The sequence below is a fragment of the Vanellus vanellus genome (assembly GCF_965231255.1).
Source record: "Vanellus vanellus genome assembly, chromosome: 16".
In the NCBI taxonomy this organism is placed as follows: Eukaryota; Metazoa; Chordata; class Aves; order Charadriiformes; family Charadriidae; genus Vanellus; species Vanellus vanellus.
In genome coordinates this window covers 4,879,111-4,898,890 of record NC_138921.1, presented here as the reverse complement: position 1 = coordinate 4,898,890, position 19,780 = coordinate 4,879,111, and the positions used below count along the sequence as shown (strand labels likewise).

Below are 19,780 nucleotides of genomic sequence, written 5' to 3'. Positions count from 1 at the left end.
GCTCTTACCACTCTCAGGCTCATGATCCCCCCACTGTGGGCCTGGCCGAGGCTGCTGCCTGGGACACTGGAGCCACAGGGGTGGCAGAGGTCACACAGCCCAAATGCTCCAGCACCAACGGTGGCCCTGTAATGGTGACGAGGCACCAACAGCAGTGGCTGGGCCCCAGATGGAGCCGTTCCCAGGCAGGCACACTGCACGACAGGAGTCACAGTTCCTGCCTGCCGCGCAGCGTACCGGGAGCTGTAGTCTCCAACAGGCACCAGGCACTCACACAGCCCCTGCCAAGCCCCCGAGTCAGCACTGAGCCCCGACTGGACGGCAGCAAGGGCTTGGGCCACCCCCACACCAGCCTGCGGGACTGGTCTGGGAGGAGCCCACCCATCCCACCCGGGCAGCACAAAGCAGCCAGAAATAACAACCTGGCAGCAGGGGCAGATTGCGGCCTTTATTTTCCAGAGCGGCTCTCCAAGAGGAATCAGCAGAGAAAGAAACAGTTCAGGACCGGGACAGTACATCCAGCAACACAAGAGGGGAAAATGGTCAAAAAAAACCCACAAATCAGAAGAATATGAGAAGTTTGGAACAGAAAGAACTAAACACTGTCAGTACTTACATAGCACAAGCAGTAACTGGGCAATACTGTAGATGGCTATAGAACTCTCAAAGGCAAAACTGCTCCAACAGCTCTACTAGCAAAGAAGCAGCCTTCTGAAAAAAAAATAAATACAAGGAAGACTTTTTTGGTATTTTTCCTCTTTATATCCACAATGTAACATCATCTGCTATAGCATAATCCCTGCCATTGCCCTTGAAGATCAAGGTCTGCGTCCTCAGGAAGGCTGCAGTAACTAGTCAGAGGAGTCAGCACACAGTCCTGTAACCGGGTGCAAGTTTCAGTAACAGTCCGTGGTTCTAACCAGACTTGAAAAGGAGGATAGCGACTTGGCCGAGGTAGAAGTAGATGAAGTGCTTGGTTTCATGAGTCACGTAGCTGCCAAAGTTCCTTCCCACGATGCAGTGCCAAGTGGGATTGTATTTCTTGTCAAACTCCTGCAAAACAGATCACAGGAAATTAAGAACTCTTCTAAATGGGTATTCACTTTCTGAGCAAGGCAATTAGAGAAAGAGCAGATGCTCTTAAGTACTAGGATTATCTTATTTACATCTTACTATTCACCTGCTGCTTAGTCAGACAAAAGAAAAAATCCACAAAAAAAAAGGCCACAGTGCTTCCCATGTGAGTAGTACTAAGTTTAAAACATTACTTTTGTTCAGGGAAAGTTGTCTTCCCCCCCTGTAATTCATACCATGATCTTAAACTATAGCCCTCAAGTAAAAGCTTCACCGCTAGTTTTATACCCACAGAGATTATTAAACCATAATTTAGACTTCATTGTTCACCTGCAACATGGGTGCTAAAGGGACATGGTGGAAAATTCTCTGCCACATACTCTCTAACACCAGCACTATCAACAAACCTAAGAATTTGCATTTTACATGTTTCAAACAATCCTCTACAAATTTCCCAGTACATGCTACAAAGAGTACCTGAAAAAATTAAAGTCTCTCTTTTCCAATGTCATAGATAATTCCTGCATCTGGAAAAAAAATGCCTTTCTGTATCACGGGCATAGCAAACCGGTATTTCTCTAGTGGAAGCAATCATTCTGCTTAGTTGAATTACTTTTTAAACAGCTCTTCCACTCAGATCAGTTTAACTTCCATTGATGCTCTCTGATTTCTCCATTCTCCTGAGTTGACGAAGCAGGAAATATAATCAGAACTAGATCTTTCCCATGTTCAGCATTGTTAATCCTACATAAAGAATGACACAGACTTTGCAAACAACACATAATCAGTGCCACCAGGACTTTTTGTGGTTTGGATTGGTTGGGGTTTTTTTGCCTTACATCACTATATAAGGAGAGGTGTGATTATAATAGACTTGCAGAAAACTATTTTTCCTCGCAATTTTTGACCCAGCTGGACAGAACTGTGAACAGATCCTTAAGATTAAGTTCAATAAAACTGAAACCAAAGACTACGTAAAACAGGCTTTCTCCCAGAGGAAAACCGTATGAGAGCTCAATAGAGCCCCTGTGTTTTGTACCAGCTCATCAATCACAGGGACATTCAGCTCTGTTCACCTGGACAATGGGACAATGGCAGAAAAGGCTTAAGCAGAAGGTACTGCAAGAGAAAAGAACCTGGAAAACTCCACAGAAAGGGTGGGGAAAGGAACATAAGGACACCAGCCTACAGAGAAAGTCCAACTTGATTATCTAGTGTCTCTAGAACTTGTTTCTCTAGAGCTACTTGCCCAGCAGCATTCTCCCTGCTTGATTTTTCATGCACGTAAGAGATTTCGCCAGGACAGCACGAGCAAACATTTACCTTCTTTATGTGAGCAGCAATGTCCTTCTCGATGTTGTATTTCTCCAAGGCCTGAGTAGCGCACTCCACAGCATCTTGCTGCATCTCTTCTGACATGTCCGCATTCTTGATCACTGCCTTTCGATCGCTCATGATTGCCTGCATCAAGCAAAGAAGAGAATTCCAAGCTGTGGGCGCAGCCGCCTGCCCGCCACCCGCACAGGTACGGCCGCTCACAGCCGGGGCTGTGCAGCCGTTTGCCGGCGGTGCCAGAGGCTCCGGCACAGCCCGTGCTCAGCGCCGGAGGAACGGCGCCGGCAAAGCCCGCTCGCACGGAGCTGCCGCCCTCCAGGCGCTCCGGCCCGCAGCGACACGAGCTCCGCCGCAGCGTCCTCAAACCCCTCCGCCCTCCCAGACCCTCTCCAGTCCGGTGCAGGCCGCGAATCCCGGGAGAGGCGCCGCCGCTCCAGCGCCCGGCCCCGACGGCCCTTCCCCGCTGAGGGAGACGAACGGAGCCCAGCGCAGCTATCAGGAAGGCTCCCGCCTGCAGGTCCCTGGGATGCAGGAAAGGCGGCGGTGGCCGCCGAGGAAGGGCCCTGGCACAGGAGAGCCGCCAGGACGCGCACCGCACCGCTCCGCTCCGCTCCGCTCCGCTCCCAGCGGCTCTAGCCCCTCTCGGGAGCTGCCCCACCCCAGCGTCCGAGGACCTTACACCGCCCTCCTCACCACTTTGGCGGGCGCCGCGGGACCGGCCCTGTGTGGAACGGAGCGGGCGGAGCACAGGGCAACGCGGACACGCAGCTGATTCCGCCGCCGCGTCCGTTTAACCGACCCGCCCGTGCCACCGTCGCCTCCAAGCGCCCCTAGCCCCGCCCCCTCCGTACTGGCCGCCAGCCATTGGTCACCTCCACCACCCCCCGGGCGTTCATTGGTCGAAATCCGGCGCTCTCGTAGCATTTTACTTCAGCAGTTTCTTTCAGACCGTCATGCCCCGCGCCCGTTCCCACAGCGACGGGCGGCGGTGGTGATGGAGGCGGAACCGCGCACTCGGCGGGAGCGAGGCCTGAGAGGCGGTCCCGGATTCCACAGAGCCTTCGCCGGGACATGGCGTGTCCGCAGCGCCCTGCTCGCGGGTGTGGCTGGGCTGGTTGCTCTCAGGCGGTGTGCAGCCTCTGCTCCGCCTTCCCCTTTCTTTCCTCACGACTGAGCTGCCTGAACGTGGCTGGCCGCTGGCGTCTGTACAGCGGTCTGTGACTACAGCGTGAGAGAGGCTCTCCCGGCCACTTCTCTGGTAGGCAAACATCATCTTTCCCTATAGCTGAGGCAAACAAAAAACCCTACCTAAACTCGAGCAACGTATGTGATGCTTTGCAAGGCATGATGCTGCAAAGAGCATAGAGGGGGAAAAAAAAATCCAAATTTTAGGTTTTACTTAATTCTGCAGATAAGACATGAGAAAATGGTGGTAGAGTGTGATGATAGCGCTAAGACTCAACATGGAAGGAAGATTTTGGCAAGCGGGAGCGGCTGGTGCTGGGGGAATGCCTCAACTGTGATGTATTCGTATGAGAATGGGTTAAGTAACTTCTCTGTATCTACAAAGCTGATAGAATTTCTGGATGAATTCAAGTAGTGTGATAAGCGTGGCAGCTTTTGAAAAAAAAAAAAAAAATCGCAGAAAAGGTCCCTAATTTGTACTAATGCTCCTGAGAGGAATCAAAGGCAACCCTTCACTCCTCCCCTCGGTTCATCAGAACCCCCAAACCAACCTTCTCTCGTGCTCCCCATGAGGACTGACTTTTGCCAGGAGATTGCAAAATTAAAAATCTCAAAAGGGTTGGAGAAAGTTATTTGCAAAATTACTCAAGTATGCTGTGTTGGGTTTGGGTTAGACCCGTCCCCGTCCCCCCCGTTCCTCCCCCCCGCCGACATGTATCATCTCCCGGGACGGATTCCGTCCTGGTCGCAGCGGGACAGCCGCGGGGTAAGAACCCCGAGTGGGATTCACGGCTGCGGGCCCCGAACCCCACGTTTCTCGGGGCCGGAGCCGAGTACGGAGCCGCCCCTCGCCCCGCCCCGGTACTGCGGTTGGCGGAGCCGGCGGGCCCCGCGGCGGCGGCGGGCGGGAGCGGAGGTCGTGCCCTTGCAAGATGGCGGCGGGGCTGTGCCCGTGCCGGGCGCTGCTCGCCCGCCGCGGCGGGGCTTTGCGGGCGCTCTGCGGCTCCGTGCGGGGCCTCGCCGCCGGGCCGGAGACGCACTTCGGCTTCCAGACCGTGACCGAGGCGGAGAGGAGGGAGAAAAGTGAGGGCGGAGGCGGGGTCCGCTGTGGAGCCGTGCGGGGCAGGGAGGGCTGGGTCGGGCTGGAACCCAACGCGGGTCGCGGGCTGTGGAGGCGAAGGGGTGCTGAAGGTGTCTTTGGAGCTGGGCCGTCGGTTTGAGACGTTGCCGGGAGTCTCGGTGAATAGCACCAGCGTTACGCCAACTCGGTTCTTCCCCTCAGCTCTAGTAGGATTACGCGAAGAGGCTGTGTTATTCCAAAGAGACGTTTGTCAGGCAACGGGCTCGGTAGGATACGATCAAGTTTTTTATAAAGAGTTTTCAGGTGGTATTTTTCAGTTCCCCATGGTGGCAGACGTCCACGAGGCAATAAAGGACACATTTTACTTCCACGGGAGCGTCTTTAAGTAAATCGCATCTTGTTATCGTGTCCTTTTTTTGCAGTTTACCAGGTCTTTGAAAGTGTAGCCAAGAAATACGATGTAATGAACGATTCAATGACTCTAGGGATTCATCGAGTGTGGAAGGATATCCTCGTGCATAAAATGAACCCTTCACCAGGAACACTTCTTCTTGATGTTGCTGGAGGAACAGGTAAATAATTTTGGTGAGTTCCACATGACAATGCCATGCTGTTTTTGAACTGTTTGAGTCTGCTCAGAATTGCTAGTTGCTCAGTTGCCTAGCCTTCCCCTATCTTTAAAACTGGGGAAGCATCTACTTGATTTTCACAGAGAAGGCTTGAGTGCTAACTTCTTGGTGTTTTGTAATATCTTGCTCCAAGGCTCTGAAAGTGTTATGGTACTGCCATGTTATGTTATGGAAAACTGTTCCCATTTGTAGGACATCATGGACTCTTTGCTTTTAATATGTTCCCTTTATATATTATTTTTTTATATGTACACACACTGTCTTTCCGTCTTTCTATACTGTTTGTGGGGTTCAGTTTTATTTATATACATACATTTAAAAAAAAAAAAAAACAAACACCTCAGTTTTCTGTTCAAAGCCTTATGTTCCAATTTCCTGGAGTCAGAAAACGTTCCCAAACATATATCTTTCTTTTAAAACAAATGCAGGTGACATCGCCTTTCGATTTATTAATTATGTTCGCTCTGTACGAGAACGCCAGCTCCAGCGGAAGCTTAAGCACCATCAGAATTTGTCATGGCGTGAAATTTCTGAGAGTTACCAGGAAGACAAATCTAAATCACTAGGGGATTCACAAGTGGTGGTCTGTGACATTAACAAAGAAATGTTAAAAGTTGGGAAGCAGAAAGCACAGCATCTTGGCTACTCCGAAGGTAAGTCATGCATTGTATCATTTCAGTAGCATTCCTGATAGCAAGAATTTGATGCATGAAAGCCATCAGGTAATCACCGTTTCAGGATTACAATATAGATTATATAGCCGTGGTGTTTACTATAGCTGTGCTTACATATTTGGTGATGCTGAGTTACTTTTTCAGTGAGCGTGTATGTAGTATGTTGTTCAGATGTACAGTGATCCTCTTGAACAATACATGAACTTTCAGAAATACATATAGGGAGGTGTCCATGAGGTCTGGTACCCAGCTATCCTTCAAAATTGGTTAAATAACCTAAACCTGCTGTTTATATCTGTGCAAATGAATATGATTTTACTAAAGGAGATAATGCAAAAGATCTCAATCCTAGAATGATTACACAAAAGGTCTTATAATGGGTATTTTAAGAATCAAGGTAGCAAATAAAAAATACAAGAACTAAAGTGTATTGTGAACCTATAAAACTTTCCACAGTTAGAGCATATGCTAATAATACTCAGAGAAACTGAATTATATCAAATGTTAGTTTGCAGGTCAATGGATTAATTCACTGATATCTAGAATTTGTTGGGGACCGTGCCAATCCTGATTGAAAAGCCTGATTTTAAGAAGTAAGACATAGAGAAAGAAGTCCTGCTTGTGGCTCAGCGTTTGTATGATAGTTGTTTATCGTCTCTTCATTTATGGATATTTGGCAAATATTTTAGCAATGTAAAGTATACCAGGAGGTTCCCAAACTCTGTTTGCCTGGGTACCACCATTAGATATGCCCTGGGCAGCCTCTCCATATGTGTTATGAGATCTCTTGCATGTCCTTCACTTCACCCTGCTCCCACACTCCTGTTGGGCCTTCAGCCTACAGGTAGTGTAGGCTGAAGGGCATACAGAACAGCTCAGTAGCACAAAGGAGCTGAAAGATAAGCTGCTGGCATAGGTTCTCTCAGATGCTCTTCCTCCCTCCTGGTGGGTTACCCCAGGCCGTTTTCTGCCTCTTCCTTTTCTTTAAAAAATGAGCTAATTGTTAAAGCATTGGTTCTTCCATCTCTGGAAGACTGCTTGCATCATGTTTATCCGAACAGCTTGCAAGCCTGTCCAGAGCTCTTTATGCATCATAGTTTGGGAACACCTGAACTGTACCAACATTGTAAGTATAAAAGCTTTATGACTGTAGCTTAGGACCTGAAAAAAGCTTGATGCTGTCTCCTAGCTATTATAAATAAACATTTCGTTTAATTGGCTGCACTTTTTAGGTATTTTTGTGACATCAAATTCTCAAAATGAGTGTTATGCTTTTTAATTTTCTTCCTCTGTACATTGTTGCTGCAGAAACCCAACTGTTGTTTTGTAGCCTGGGTTGCCTTACGCCCCACTGTGGCACAATTCTAACTTCTTACTCCTTTTCACTCCTTTGTTCAGCAAATATCTATTTAATGTGTCCTACTTTCTGTTTTTCATGCAATTCCTCCTTGTAGTAATCTAATTTCTGAGCTTGCTTATCTGGTCATTGTCTGAGGTCTAAAATTTGTTTTTCTTAAAATTATAAGGGGCATAATTTTATTTCACTATTTTCCTATGTACATTCACCAACAGTGGGGTCTGTGCATGCTGAAAAGTAACACGGGTGTTGCACAGTCACTGATTGTGCATTTTGTCCAGCAGGAGTAGTAGCCTGTGCTGCACCGTGCCCTAGTTCCTCTTGTTGGACACTGACAGTCCCTTTTACGTATCCACTTAAGAACTCCTGGCCTGTAATTTTACCACAGTGTATTCTGAGGGAGAGTTTTCCTGTTGCTCAAAACCTTTTCTTGATGCTCACTTCTTAGGTGTTTCTTCAAACTGTTTAGGTTTAAATAACACTAATAATTGCTGCTTTAATAACATTGTATGCTGCTTTGCATACAGTACTTTCTACAACTATAAATACATATACATTTTGTAAAAATGTCTCTTGGCAACAACTTTTGTTTTCTGTTGTGTTTTGCTCTCCTCTGTGTCACTTTCTAGCATATTGCCCTTTGAGACTGCTGATCTCTGCAGTGTTTTTTTCTGTTGGTTTTTTTTTGTTGTTGTTGTTTTGCTTTGATTCACCAAAACCAGTGACTTTAAGAACTGTTAATTCTAAATTGAGCAGTCTTTTGTTTGGTACAAATAACCTGGACATCCTGTGCTCCATAGATAGACATGGCCTTGATCCATTGGGGTTTTAGGAAGCAACATACTGCAACAAGATCACATATGGATAGTACAGATGGAGGGAGCATGGCTTTTCATGTTCCTCAATCTATGTAAGCTTTCTAGCAAAATGTTTTAAGTGTTTCGACTGTTGTTGCATGGCAAGGTATTAATCATTGTTTATAGTTATTCTTTGAGCAGAGGTTCTTTTTTTTTGCAACTTTGCTACAAACAAATGGCAGCCAGTTTCTGGAAAGCCAGTTGCTTTCCGTTACAATGCAAGATTTGGGTGAAATCTTTTTTGGTAGACTAAGGCACTGGGAACACAACGTGTGTGTATATGCAGAAGAATGTTTTGGCTGATCTGCAGCATTAACTACTTTGCTTGAAAGGCAGCTGTATAGTACAGGGCCTTGAAAATTTTGTGAGTATAGACCAAGATGTCTGTTCATCAACAAAAACAAAAAAAATAGAAGTATTAGTTTTAAATATAAATTTATTAATAATTATTTTCTTCTTGAATAGATAAGTTCTAGTCTTTCTGGAGCGGTCTGAGTTCAATTCTGTGTCCTTGGCTTTTGTTGCAGGCTTGTCCTGGGTGCTTGGGAATGCTGAAGAGTTGCCCTTTGATGATGATATGTTTGATGTTTACACAATTGCCTTTGGAATCAGAAATGTAACTCGTATTGATTTGGTAAGTTGCGGTAGTGTATCCTGACAAGGGGTCCTCATGGTTCACCAGAGGTTTTTTATTCTAGTGGAGAAAGTAAAGGAGGAGTTCCTTTGGATAAAGGAACATCCTTGTCTGCTCCTGAAACATTTAAAATAAGTGGCATGTAGTGTGCAGCTTGTTTATATGAAGAATGCAATTAAATGCCCCACCTTTGTCATAAAAAGTTAGATTTATACTGGTTGCGCCCAATCCTTCCAGCTTGGCAAGCCACACAGTCTCTTCCTAAGGCAAAAAGGGCTGAATGTACAGTCATTCCCTACCTTCTCCTGACTTACGATGATACTGGATGTACACGTGCACAGTGCAGTCGGTCTGCATGTCTCAAATCCTCCTGAAGCACCTGATGTATATCCCACCCACAGTGGGTCCAACACTTCCTGCTCCATTCTGTTGCCCTGCCTAAGCCAGCAGAGCTCCCAGAGCAGAGAGTGGGAAGCAGCTGGCATTGAAGTAACCCATTCAGCCCACTGCTGCTTGGTGTCTTTACACTGTCTGTCTGGTAGTAGAGTTTCCCATGAAGAATTAGTATGATTTTAGTTAGGGTAAGTAGTACCCCTTTTTCTAAACAGTATCTGTCCTTCAAGAATGACTAGCTGTCTTACGGGTGAAGATAGGTTAGATCACCTGTCCAGCTAGACTAGTTGTAACACACTCCTCCGAAACAGACAACCTTGGCAATGCTTCTTCTGTGGAGGGTGTAGCGTTTGGATCCAAACCACCTTGAACTGTGTTCCTTTGAATTTCTTTTAATGTGGATGGCTTTTCATGATGCTTTGTCTGCACCCTTCCGAAGCACAGGCTCTTTGCCTTCATGGGTACAGCAGTCTGGGACCATAGCTCCCTGGAGACCTGATACAAAACACATCCAAGTCTCCAGTTCTTTTGCAGAGCTCCAGTCATGTATGTGTACTGTTTATATTTTATCCTTTAGGAACATGGCATTTGAAGCCAAGCAGATGTACAACCTGCAGAGGTTCTTGAATACAACTCTGCTGTGCTCTTGTATGAAAAAAAATACAGTTGGAAATGGAATTTTGACTTGGGTGCTCCTTAGGTCTTTTATTTTGGATATAGGATGGAATTTTCAAAGTAGCCAAAAATTTTCTTCTTTGCTCTTCTTCCTCCCTATTCTCACACATTGCTCATCCAAAAGCCAGTATCATTTCTTCTTTGATCCTTTGGGTGTGCCTCACAGTTGAATAAAATCTTTTCTTTTGATTAAAAAAAAAAATAAAAATCTATCATGCCTCTCTTCATTTTCAGCTTCTTGTAGCTGAGTCACCTTCTTCCTTTTGGGTTTGGTCTGTAATTACAAGAGCTCTGCTGGCAATCATTCATCAACTAAGAGTAGGGAAAAAGAAGAAAAATTGGCAACCTGACATCATAGTTTTGACACAAAGCCTGGTATAAATCTGTTTATGTAGCAGCAAGAGTTTTTGTGGTTTGGTTTTGTTGTTTGTTTGGGTTGTTGTGGGGGCTTTTTTTGTACTTGTCTCGGGATGCTTCTCCACAAGTAAATATTGGAGATTGCCAGTTGGTATTCTCTTTACTCCCCTCAGTCCGTCACTGAGTTGCCATCACATGGCATGATGATAGGCAGGTGCTGTTCTACATAAACAAACTTATCATGTTTGCTTTGTCTCAGGCACTTCAGGAGGCTTATCGTGTGCTGAAACCAGGAGGAAGATTTCTCTGCCTTGAATTTAGTCACGTCAGCAACCCTCTTCTTTCCAGGTAGGAACATGGTGACACTTTATGCCATGTCACAAGGCTCTCTTATTTGTACTCAGCCAGAATAAGAGATGGAGACACTTTGAGGCCGCCTCATTGTGCCCTTTTAAAATCGGATACAGACTCCGTAGGGTAGTGGAACAGGGATCAGCTTGTGTTGGAGAGGGTTGGTTTTAAACTTGTTTGTATTAATCTGTATTTGCTGTCTGTCTGTGCAGGCTCTATGATCTATACAGTTTCCAAGTTATCCCTGTTCTGGGTGAGGTTATCGCTGGTGACTGGAAGTCTTACCAGTATCTTGTGGAGAGCATCAGACGTTTCCCCCCTCAGGTGAGACACTATTTTTCTGAATTCAGTAACACACAAAACATGGTCCCAACATAATCTTGCAGGTATCTGACTTATAGGCCTTCAGGTTATAATTATCGAACTATTATTTTTCAGGAGGAGTTGAAGGCAATGATAGAAGATGCAGGGTTTTTTAAAGTGGATTACCAGAATTTAAACTCGGGCATTGTTGCCATTCACTCAGGTTTCAAACTGTGAGTCTGCTACATAGCAGAACACAGGAAGTGCAATTTTCCTGAGGAATATGAAAGCTGTGGAATTTTAATGCTATCAAGATTGAAGAGGGGTTTTAAGAATTTGTGCAACAGATACTTGCTCAGCAGTCCCAGAAGAACATCAGCTATCTTTTTCCACTGAGAAACCTGTGGATGAAGTGACTCTTCTGGCATTTCTTACACTTGCATTTCCCTTCAAGTGCAACATAAAGGACATGGCCAAAACTGAGCAATGCTAACAAATGAAGCAACTTCACTTACCAGACATGCGGTTACAGAAATAGACTGACCTGTCTTTGAATAAGATGCCTCCTTTTTTTTTTTTACTAAGCTTTGAGGAGGGTATTATACCAGTGAGAATTACTTGGATTTATTAGATTTTTATTAAGCTGTCATTATCTCTGTCACGTGGACTCTAAGGGATTTTTCCTATGATTCTTTACCTCTTTCAGAGGTAAGTGGAAGGCTTGTGAAATAAAACAGCTCTACATCAACTCTTTTCACTTAGGTCAATGTTTTACTATTGTAAGGAGGTTTCCTTTCTAACAAAGTAGTTGTTCTTCTCACGGAGAATGACCCATAACTATATTCTGGGATGAGATGATGTGTTTTCACCTCCATATATCTTTTTCTATGTCAGTGCTAGATGCAAAATCTCTTATGTAAAAATGTGCATTTCCTTCTGTTCTTTAAACTAGACTGTTAAAGAACAGATGCTTCTGTAGCAGGATAGAGAGGAAAAAAATCTGGAGAAAGTATAAATTTACATTTTAAAGTGAGAGCTGTGTCACGAACTGTTATGAAAATTTCTCTCTTCTGAAAAGTGGGAGAGGAAAGGACTATTGCTTTTAGCTCACCAGTTCATTTGAAATCAGGAAAGCAGCACCATGCATCTAAACTCCATAATTTGCACTGGAAGTTGCATACACTGAAAATCTGCTTATCAAGAACTGAAAAGCAGTCTCTTTTCTCTCAGGGAAACTGACTGACTTACTGACTGGCAACGTGTTCGTAGATTAGCTCAGGATTCCAATGCTGTGTATTTGGGAGGGAAAATGGAGGTGGGGATGTTGCTCCTTCATTCACAGTGGAATAAAGAGGGTAACGCAAGCACTAAGAGGGCAGAAGAATGAACTTGTTCCAACAGTTTTATTAGCAAAGAAGCTGTCTTTTGAAAGAAAATAAATACAAGGAAGACATTCTTGCCTTTTTTATAGCCACAATGAAAATACCAGCTGCTACAGCAAATCCCTGACCATTAACAATACAACAAAAGACCTGAAGATGAAGGTCTGTTTTCTCAGGAAGGCTGGGGCGGGAGGCTGCCTGGAGTTAGTATGCAGTCGTAACCAGGTACAAGTTTCAGTAACAGTCCGTGGTTCTAACCAGACTTGAAAAGGAGGATAGCGACTTGGCCGAGGTAGAAGTAGATGAAGTGCTTGGTCTCATGAGTCACATAGCTGCCAAAGTTCCTTCCCACGATGCAGTGCCAAGTGGGATTGTATTTCTTGTCAAACTCCTGCAGAAGAGAGAACTAAGAATTCAGCATTTTCATGAGAATTGTACCAATATTGTCCAACAGGGTTTTTTTTGCAATGATATGTCACTTGTTAGCAAGTATCACTTTTGGAAGAAGGCAATTAAGAAGCAGCATATGCTCTTAAGTGCAAGGATCATCTGTCACTTTATAACTCATCTGCTGCTTAGTCAGACAAAAAAAAAAAAAGCATTTCCAAGCTGAGCAGGAATAAACTTAAAACATATGTTTGGGGAGGTAACTTTTCCCCTAAAAGTCACACCATGGTCTTAAACTGTAACTTTTAAGAACTTCACTGCTTGCTCTGCATCTCTACAGATTAAGCCATTATTTTGACTTCATTAACCATTTTGAACAAGGATGCTGAAAGGACTCCAGGTGGAAAATTCTCTGCCCCATCCTTGATTAGCAGGTCATGAGACTGTGTCCTTCCTACACGCTGGTGTCAGGAGCCTGCTACGGCTTTCAAATGAACTTGTGTGTGCAAGTCTGCGATGAGTAAAGCCCTGCAGTCAGTGGTTAGGTGCTGCAGTATCTAACAACTGTCAGCTGAAGAGACTTTCTGTGAGAGCATGCAAGCGTTCACGTTCTGCTCAACCAAATCCTTCAAATACTTGCAGCTCAGTCGGGCTCCCAGTAGGAGTCGGAGAGAAAATCCAACAAACTGGAATCTATGAACCATCTGTTCTGCATTAGCATGAACAGTTTGTCTTACATGTGATGGTGGGGGAATAAAACCCACGCAAAGCCACTTCTTATTACAAGGTCAGCAACCCACCACTTCTCAAATAGGCTCCACAGGGCCCCTATGTTCTGTTCTGTACCAGCTCATCAGTCCCAGGGACAGTCAGCTGCCACCCTCTGTTCACCTGGACAATGGGACAGTGGCAGAAAAGGCTTAAGCAGAAGGTACTGCAAGAGAAAAGAACCTGGAAAACTCCACAGAAAGGGTGGGGAAAGGAACATAAGGACACCAGCCTACAGAGAAAGTCCAACTTGATTATCTAGTGTCTCTAGAACTTGTTTCTCTAGAGCTACTTGCCCAGCAGCATTCTCCCTGCTTGATTTTTCATGCACGTAAGAGATTTCGCCAGGACAGCACGAGCAAACATTTACCTTCTTTATGTGAGCAGCAATGTCCTTCTCGATGTTGTATTTCTCCAAGGCCTGAGTAGCGCACTCCACAGAGTCCTGCTGCATCTCTTCTGACATGTCCGCATTCTTGATCACTGCCTTTCGATCACTCATGATTGCCTGCATCGAGCAAACGAGAGAATTCCAAGCTGTGGGCGCAGCCGCCTGCCCGCCACCCGCACAGGTACGGCCGCTCACAGCCGGGGCTGTGCAGCCGTTTGCCGGCGGTGCCAGAGGCTCCGGCACAGCCCGTGCTCAGCGCCGGAGGAACGGCGCCGGCAAAGCCCGCTCACACGGAGCTGCCGCCCTCCAGGCGTTCCGGCCCGCAGCGACACGAGCTCCGCTGCAGCGTCCTCAAACCCCTCCGCTCTCCCAGACCCTCTCCAGTCTGGCGCAGACCGAGCACCGGGAAAGCTGCGGCAGAGCGGGCCGGCCCTGGTCCCCTCGGGAGCCGCCCCACCGCTCCACTCACTGTTCGGCGAGCTCTGCGGGACCGGCCCGGTGCGGAGCGGCGCAGCGCTGCGGTCTGGTCAGTGCGCGCCGCGGCCGCCTCCGACCGTCACCTTCAACCCCGCCCCGGCCGCCAGCCATTGGTCAAGGCTACCGTTCCCCCGAACTCTCATTGGCCACGGTCTTGCGCTGTGATAGGGTTTTACTCCGGCGTTTTCTTTCAGACCGGCATGCCCAGCGCCTGCGTCCGTTCCCATAGCGACCGGCGGCGCGGGCGGAGGGGGGCGGCCCTGGGTCCCCGCCACAGCGTGCAGGTGAGGTACCGGGGAGCGCGGCCCGCAAGTGCGGTAGGGCGTACGCTCCTGGGGATGTTCATGTGGATTTCAGCTGTGCATGGAAAGGCTCCAGTCCTGGCCCCCGTGCTACTCGCCTCTGGCACCTGCCAATTAGCGATTCTGGGCCAAAACACTTGTTCCTTAAAATAAGCTCAGCCTCCAATGCATTTTAATGTGTTCACCAGTTTCTGTAAAACACCTTACCATAGTTGATATGTGGGGTCCAAAAGCTATTTTATTACTCACCCCAGCCCAGATCACAGACACCAAATTTAACCCAGTAATCTCTGCAGCAGGCCCTTGTTTCTCTTTGAACTGGGATGGCTCGTTCAGTAGGGTGCCCTTTACTGAGAGGAAAGACCACCCATGTCGGAGGAAGGAGTTCCATAGCTTATAAATGGCACTTGATCATCTTTCCTACTCACAGGTCTATTTTCAGTTTGTCTTTGTCTTTCAGACTAAGTGACCTCTGATTGAAATCTTTTACCCTTGTTTACCAAGTGTGATCAAGTCAGCTCTAAACTTCACCCTTCAGTGAACTGAATCTATCAGACTTCTTACATCTCATTTAAGGCATCTTTTGCAGACCCCAACGTTTCTCTAAGTATGCCTTTTTTGTTGTTGTTGTTTTGTTTTGTTATAAACAAAACAAGACATTTTGGGAGATCCTCAATGCTCCGTTTTGTTAGTTTCACTCTCCCTGGGGCACTTTCTGCTTATATTGTTGTTAGCAGCTAGAAAATTACTGTTGAGTCTTCCATAGCTGATAATCTGTTAATAATAGGACTCTGAACCTTGTCTATAGCAAACAACACAGGATGACTTAAAAGAAAGGTTTCCAAATACTGGTTGGTGGGACTGCCATTTCCTTGTAGAAATGAAAAACTCAAGAGCAGTCATACACCTCACTTGAAATGCAAATATTTTTCGTGTTAGTGCAGTATATTACATGCTCAGTGTCACTCGTAGCAAAAGTAGCATAACTGCAAGCAACCATTTGCTTTTGCAAGCTCTGAGGAAACCTCAGAAGAATATACTGTCCCCAAAATATTAAAACTGGATAATGTAGTACTTTTGTCACTCTAAAGTATGTCAGAAATAACTTCTGGTATTAGTTCTCAGATTTTAGCATTCCAATTAGAAGAGATGCAACTCCCAGCTTTGCTTTCTGTCTTGCTATCAGGAGCATGTGTTAGGGACAACTTTGAAAGTTATGAAATTAAGGGAATTTATCTGGTTTTAAGGCAGCACATGAAAGGGCATAAGATACTTGGTGTGCTAGCAACTTGAAGAAGCTTTGAATAGTCTCAGAGCCACAGTAAGCAATTACAGAATTGTGGGTTGTATCTGCAGCACCAGCAATGGTTCTTTGAGTACTAGGCAGTTTTGTGCTGATGGAACTGAACCATTTAACAATCTTCCTAGTGCTTACAATGAACTTCAGAAACACCCATGAATCTCTGAGGAGGTGGTTGTGTTTGGTAGCTGCAGGCAAATTTCTGTGCATTTATTAGGAAATGGTTAGCTGAAGGAACAGATGTGATGACGACTGCAGGAAATGTCAGTGTGGGTGAGATACGCATTGTTAACAAGAAACATTAAAGCCTGAGATACATGGCTTTAAAGAGAAACATTAGAGCCTTACTTGTTAATCTAGAATATAAAAGTATAGTTTTCCTCAGGCCAGAGCTGCAGGGGAAGGCAGAACAAATATACATAAGAGATGATAGCCGGAGTAGAGGAGGTGCCAAAGAAAGTTGTATAATGGATGAGGCATATCATGAGATTCCCTTGCAGATGGAGGCTAGATTGTAAGCACTTTTCAGTTGAGGCTTTTTTTTTTTTCTCTGTGTTGAATCCTGTATCACTATATCTAATAAACATTTTTCCTGGGGCTGCTAGTTACTACCAACATATAAAATAATCATCACTAGAAATAAAATAACAACTTCCATTTTCTTTTTTTCCATAAAACTGAAGAAATCTCCACCTTGAAATTTTCTTTGTAAACCCTGAATCTGTATGCTAAGGCATCTAATGCAATTTTGTATGTTAGAGACCTACGTAGCATTGGAAAAACCTTAGCAGGTGTAAGTCGAGTTATCTATCTCCATGGTCTCTGGGGGAAGTAGATACATTTACGTCATCTCAGAATCTGGCCTCCTTTTGGTTTTGTTTTTTTTTTTTAAACAAACATTTGTTTTTTCTTTTTGCTGTATCTATTAACCACTAAGAAAAGATGAGTTATTTCACAAATATACATTATGTTTGCCACACTGCAGTTACAAGGAATTTACAGGTAGCGATTTTATTACACGAGTCCTTAACTATATCTGTTCACGTGCCCACATTTATAAATTGCATTGTGACAGAACACTGTAAAGATCTGATCCAGATCCAGAGCCGCTTGCGCATCAAAACACCTGCAGTGAAAGCAGATGAACCAGCACCATGCGGGGTGTCTCATCCCCACCTCAGGGTGCAGCCTGTTGAAGGAGAAGCTGCAGCCTGAGCATGCACACACCATTCGTGGTGTTGCACACACACGCACAGACACACTTACTCTTGGGCGCGCTTCCTCCTTCTTCAGGCTCAACCCTAGATATACCCCAGGAGAGTCTCAGGTGTTGGATTTTGTAAAATGATTAATTTAATTGGAAGGTACAGCAGCAAGAACAGCCTAGGCTGGGTGCCCCCAAAGGCAATTATACCCTTATGATCCATATACCCGCCCCTCAGGTGCCCTTCACATACTGTCCATGCGTCTTTTAGTCCAATGGTGATTTTTGGTCTGGGGTCTTCTAACATCTAATTGGATTCTTTTTCTATGTTCAGGCAGGCAGGCTCTTATCTTGTTGATTTGCAGTTTCAGTTGAGGGTTAGAGCCTCCATATCTTCTGGTTTACATTCCTTGTGCACTTGCACTCACTGGCAGAACATGGAGAACTGAAGAGTCCCAGGCTTGGGAGAAACACTACCAAAATATCAATGTGATATCAACATTTTCCTCATACTAAACCACTAAACACAGCACTGTACCAGCTGCTAGGAAAATTACTAAGAATAACAACTCTCTCACAGCCTAAAAGCTTCAGCAAATCTAGCTATTCATGCTAAGTAAAGCTAGGCAAACAGCACAGATCACATCATAAGTAATGTATTCTAATTGTAACTTATTTATTTACGCTAATCAACTAATATCCCTCAACACAGCCGGGGCCCAGTGGGGCTTCGCGCCATCCCGTGGGGCACAGCACCCACATTAGACACACCAAGGGCACACCAAGGCACTAACCTATTCTGCCCCGTAGGCAGCTCATCTGGCCTTTGCTCAGGTTTTTGGTTTGGTGGTTGCAGGTGTCTGAGTCGGGGCTGTAATTCCCTTACTAGTGGTGAAGTTGTAACAAACCCCTTCATTAAGGAAATATGTGTTTTCCACTTTTAATGCAGTTTGGGCTGCAGGGAGCAAGCATCTGGCAGTCTGTTCTTTCACTGGAGTGTGTGGGTAAGGGAGCAGCAGTGAACTGGCAGTTTTACACTTAGCCTATGCTGCATTGGGAACATGGGATCATCTTTGCCCAAATTGTTGGTTTGGTTGTTGTTTTTAAATAGTTACTTGATGATAAACTGGGTTAGAGGCTCCTGCGGACATATGGTTCATTCTCAAATTCCTCTTCTTTTTTCTATGTAAATAACATTGTCCCCATTCTCTCTGACAGTCAAAGGAGGTGGCCAAAATGGATAGAGCAAGTAGGGATTTCTCAAACTAGGAATTCTCTGTTAACGTGCTTGTTGTATGATGTGACTTGAGGTCTTTCCTTGTTATGATTTACATATGCATCATAAATGACTTTTAGGCTGAGTTTGTATATTTGTAAAACTTGTAACATTTGCAGGGTCTGAGTCTTGAAGAGCCTGAGACTAAAACACTAACACAGTGTTGCAGCTTTGCAGAGAATTGGATTAGTGGGGTTAAATAGAGACTTTAATTCAACACCCTTGAAAGAATTCAAGTATCATAATAATTACATGTTTTATGTGTATGCATGTATGTATATATGTATATGTGTATATTATGGAAGCTTAAACAAATAATGAAGTAACTGCACAAATAAGAGTGAGACAAGTGTTTCCTCTCAGTTCCTGCTAGAGAAATATGAAAAAAAAAGAAAGAAAAAGAGTTCCAGAAAAAAAACAGTTCAACGTTTATCAAACATGCAACCTTTGAGGGCAGTGAGTGAAAGTGGATCCTATCCAGCAGCTGTGATTTCTTACACCTGCAAAGGCAGCTGTAGTCCTTTCCACTCAGCCTAACTTTTCCATTGCATGTGGCACATAATGAATGGTCTGGGAGGGAGCTTGTCAAAGCAGCTTGTACACATGGTATTAAGAGCACGCTGCTAACTGCTGAACCTAGTACCCATACTATTCAAACTCTTCAGTATTTTTTTCAGTGTTTTTCAAATTATGATACTTCTAATATGCTTGGTGGACTTTTGAGATGATAAGAATCAATGCATGTGTATCATTAATCTCCAATTTATATTTCCTGTTATTTGCAGGGGTGTGGAAGATGCAATTCATAGGAGAAATAGTTATTACAGCCATGTTCAGGACTTCCTCTATTGGACAGCTGGCAGGACCTGAAGGGACACATGCACCAAGCTCGTGGTGTTTCTTATGCAGATGTACAGAAAGACAGAATGGGAGTAATGGCTTTTCTCTGCAAAAAGATACAGAACATGCACTGTGTAAGCTGGATGACATCAAGTTACAATCTCATGTGAGTCTTTTCTAGCACTTCTGAAGGAAATTCCACTGTGGCTCAGGATCTAATTCTATGCACTAGAAAAGATCATGAAAATTTGAATAAATAATTCTGGATTCTTAAGTCTGTATGTGTGTGGGGCACCATCCAGGAAGAAAAGTTACTGCTGGTTCTAATAAAGCTGTTGCTGCCTTCCTGCCAGCAACACTAAAGGGTACTGGGGTCCTTGTATTTCTAAAACCCGTTCCAACAAAAAAATAACAGTTACAGTGCATATGTAGTTCACTGTAACAATAGAATAAAAATGCCAAGTTCACAAGTAATTACACTCTATATTTACAACCAGCTTAGCCACGCAGGATATTTTAAATAACATGAACAACTGCAATGCTTTGTT

At 44.9% G+C, this 19,780-nt stretch overlaps 3 protein-coding genes across 7 annotated transcripts; 1 reads left to right on the top strand and 2 right to left on the bottom strand.

The window, feature by feature from the left end:
* Window positions 1-428: 428 nt before the first annotated feature.
* On the bottom strand, window positions 429-3,230 carry LOC309678549 (dynein light chain 1, cytoplasmic). Of its 2 annotated transcripts, none has more exons than XM_082491614.1 (3): window positions 3,103-3,230; window positions 2,398-2,535; window positions 429-1,053 (listed from the first exon to the last, which is right to left on the bottom strand). In XM_082491614.1, the coding sequence occupies exons 2-3, from the start codon at window positions 2,527-2,529 to the stop codon at window positions 916-918; spliced, it is 270 nt and encodes an 89-aa protein (XP_082347740.1). In that variant the 5' UTR covers window positions 2,530-2,535; window positions 3,103-3,230; the 3' UTR covers window positions 429-915. The 2 variants fall into 2 exon arrangements, with proteins under 2 accessions (XP_082347740.1, XP_082347741.1); XM_082491615.1 differs by having other exon boundaries at window positions 3,089-3,220.
* Window positions 3,231-4,526: 1,296 nt separating this feature from the next.
* Window positions 4,527-11,900, top strand: COQ5 (coenzyme Q5, methyltransferase; the record flags this gene model as incomplete). Its single annotated transcript, XM_082491537.1, has 7 exons — window positions 4,527-4,677; window positions 5,098-5,247; window positions 5,733-5,957; window positions 8,720-8,826; window positions 10,511-10,599; window positions 10,815-10,926; window positions 11,041-11,900. 7 exons carry the CDS (start codon window positions 4,527-4,529, stop codon window positions 11,140-11,142), a joined length of 936 nt encoding a protein of 311 aa, XP_082347663.1. The 3' UTR covers window positions 11,143-11,900.
* Window positions 11,901-11,959: 59 nt separating this feature from the next.
* Window positions 11,960-14,381, bottom strand: LOC309678718 (dynein light chain 1, cytoplasmic-like). 4 transcript variants are annotated; one of them, XM_082491853.1, is made up of 3 exons: window positions 14,303-14,381; window positions 13,813-13,950; window positions 11,960-12,693 (listed from the first exon to the last, which is right to left on the bottom strand). In XM_082491853.1, exons 2-3 carry the CDS (start codon window positions 13,942-13,944, stop codon window positions 12,541-12,543), a joined length of 285 nt encoding a protein of 94 aa, XP_082347979.1. In that variant the 5' UTR covers window positions 13,945-13,950; window positions 14,303-14,381; the 3' UTR covers window positions 11,960-12,540. The 4 variants fall into 4 exon arrangements, with proteins under 4 accessions (XP_082347979.1, XP_082347980.1, XP_082347978.1 ...); XM_082491854.1 differs by having other exon boundaries at window positions 14,124-14,380; XM_082491852.1 differs by lacking the exon at window positions 14,303-14,381 and having other exon boundaries at window positions 13,813-14,101.
* Between the last annotated feature and the right edge of the window lie 5,399 nt (window positions 14,382-19,780).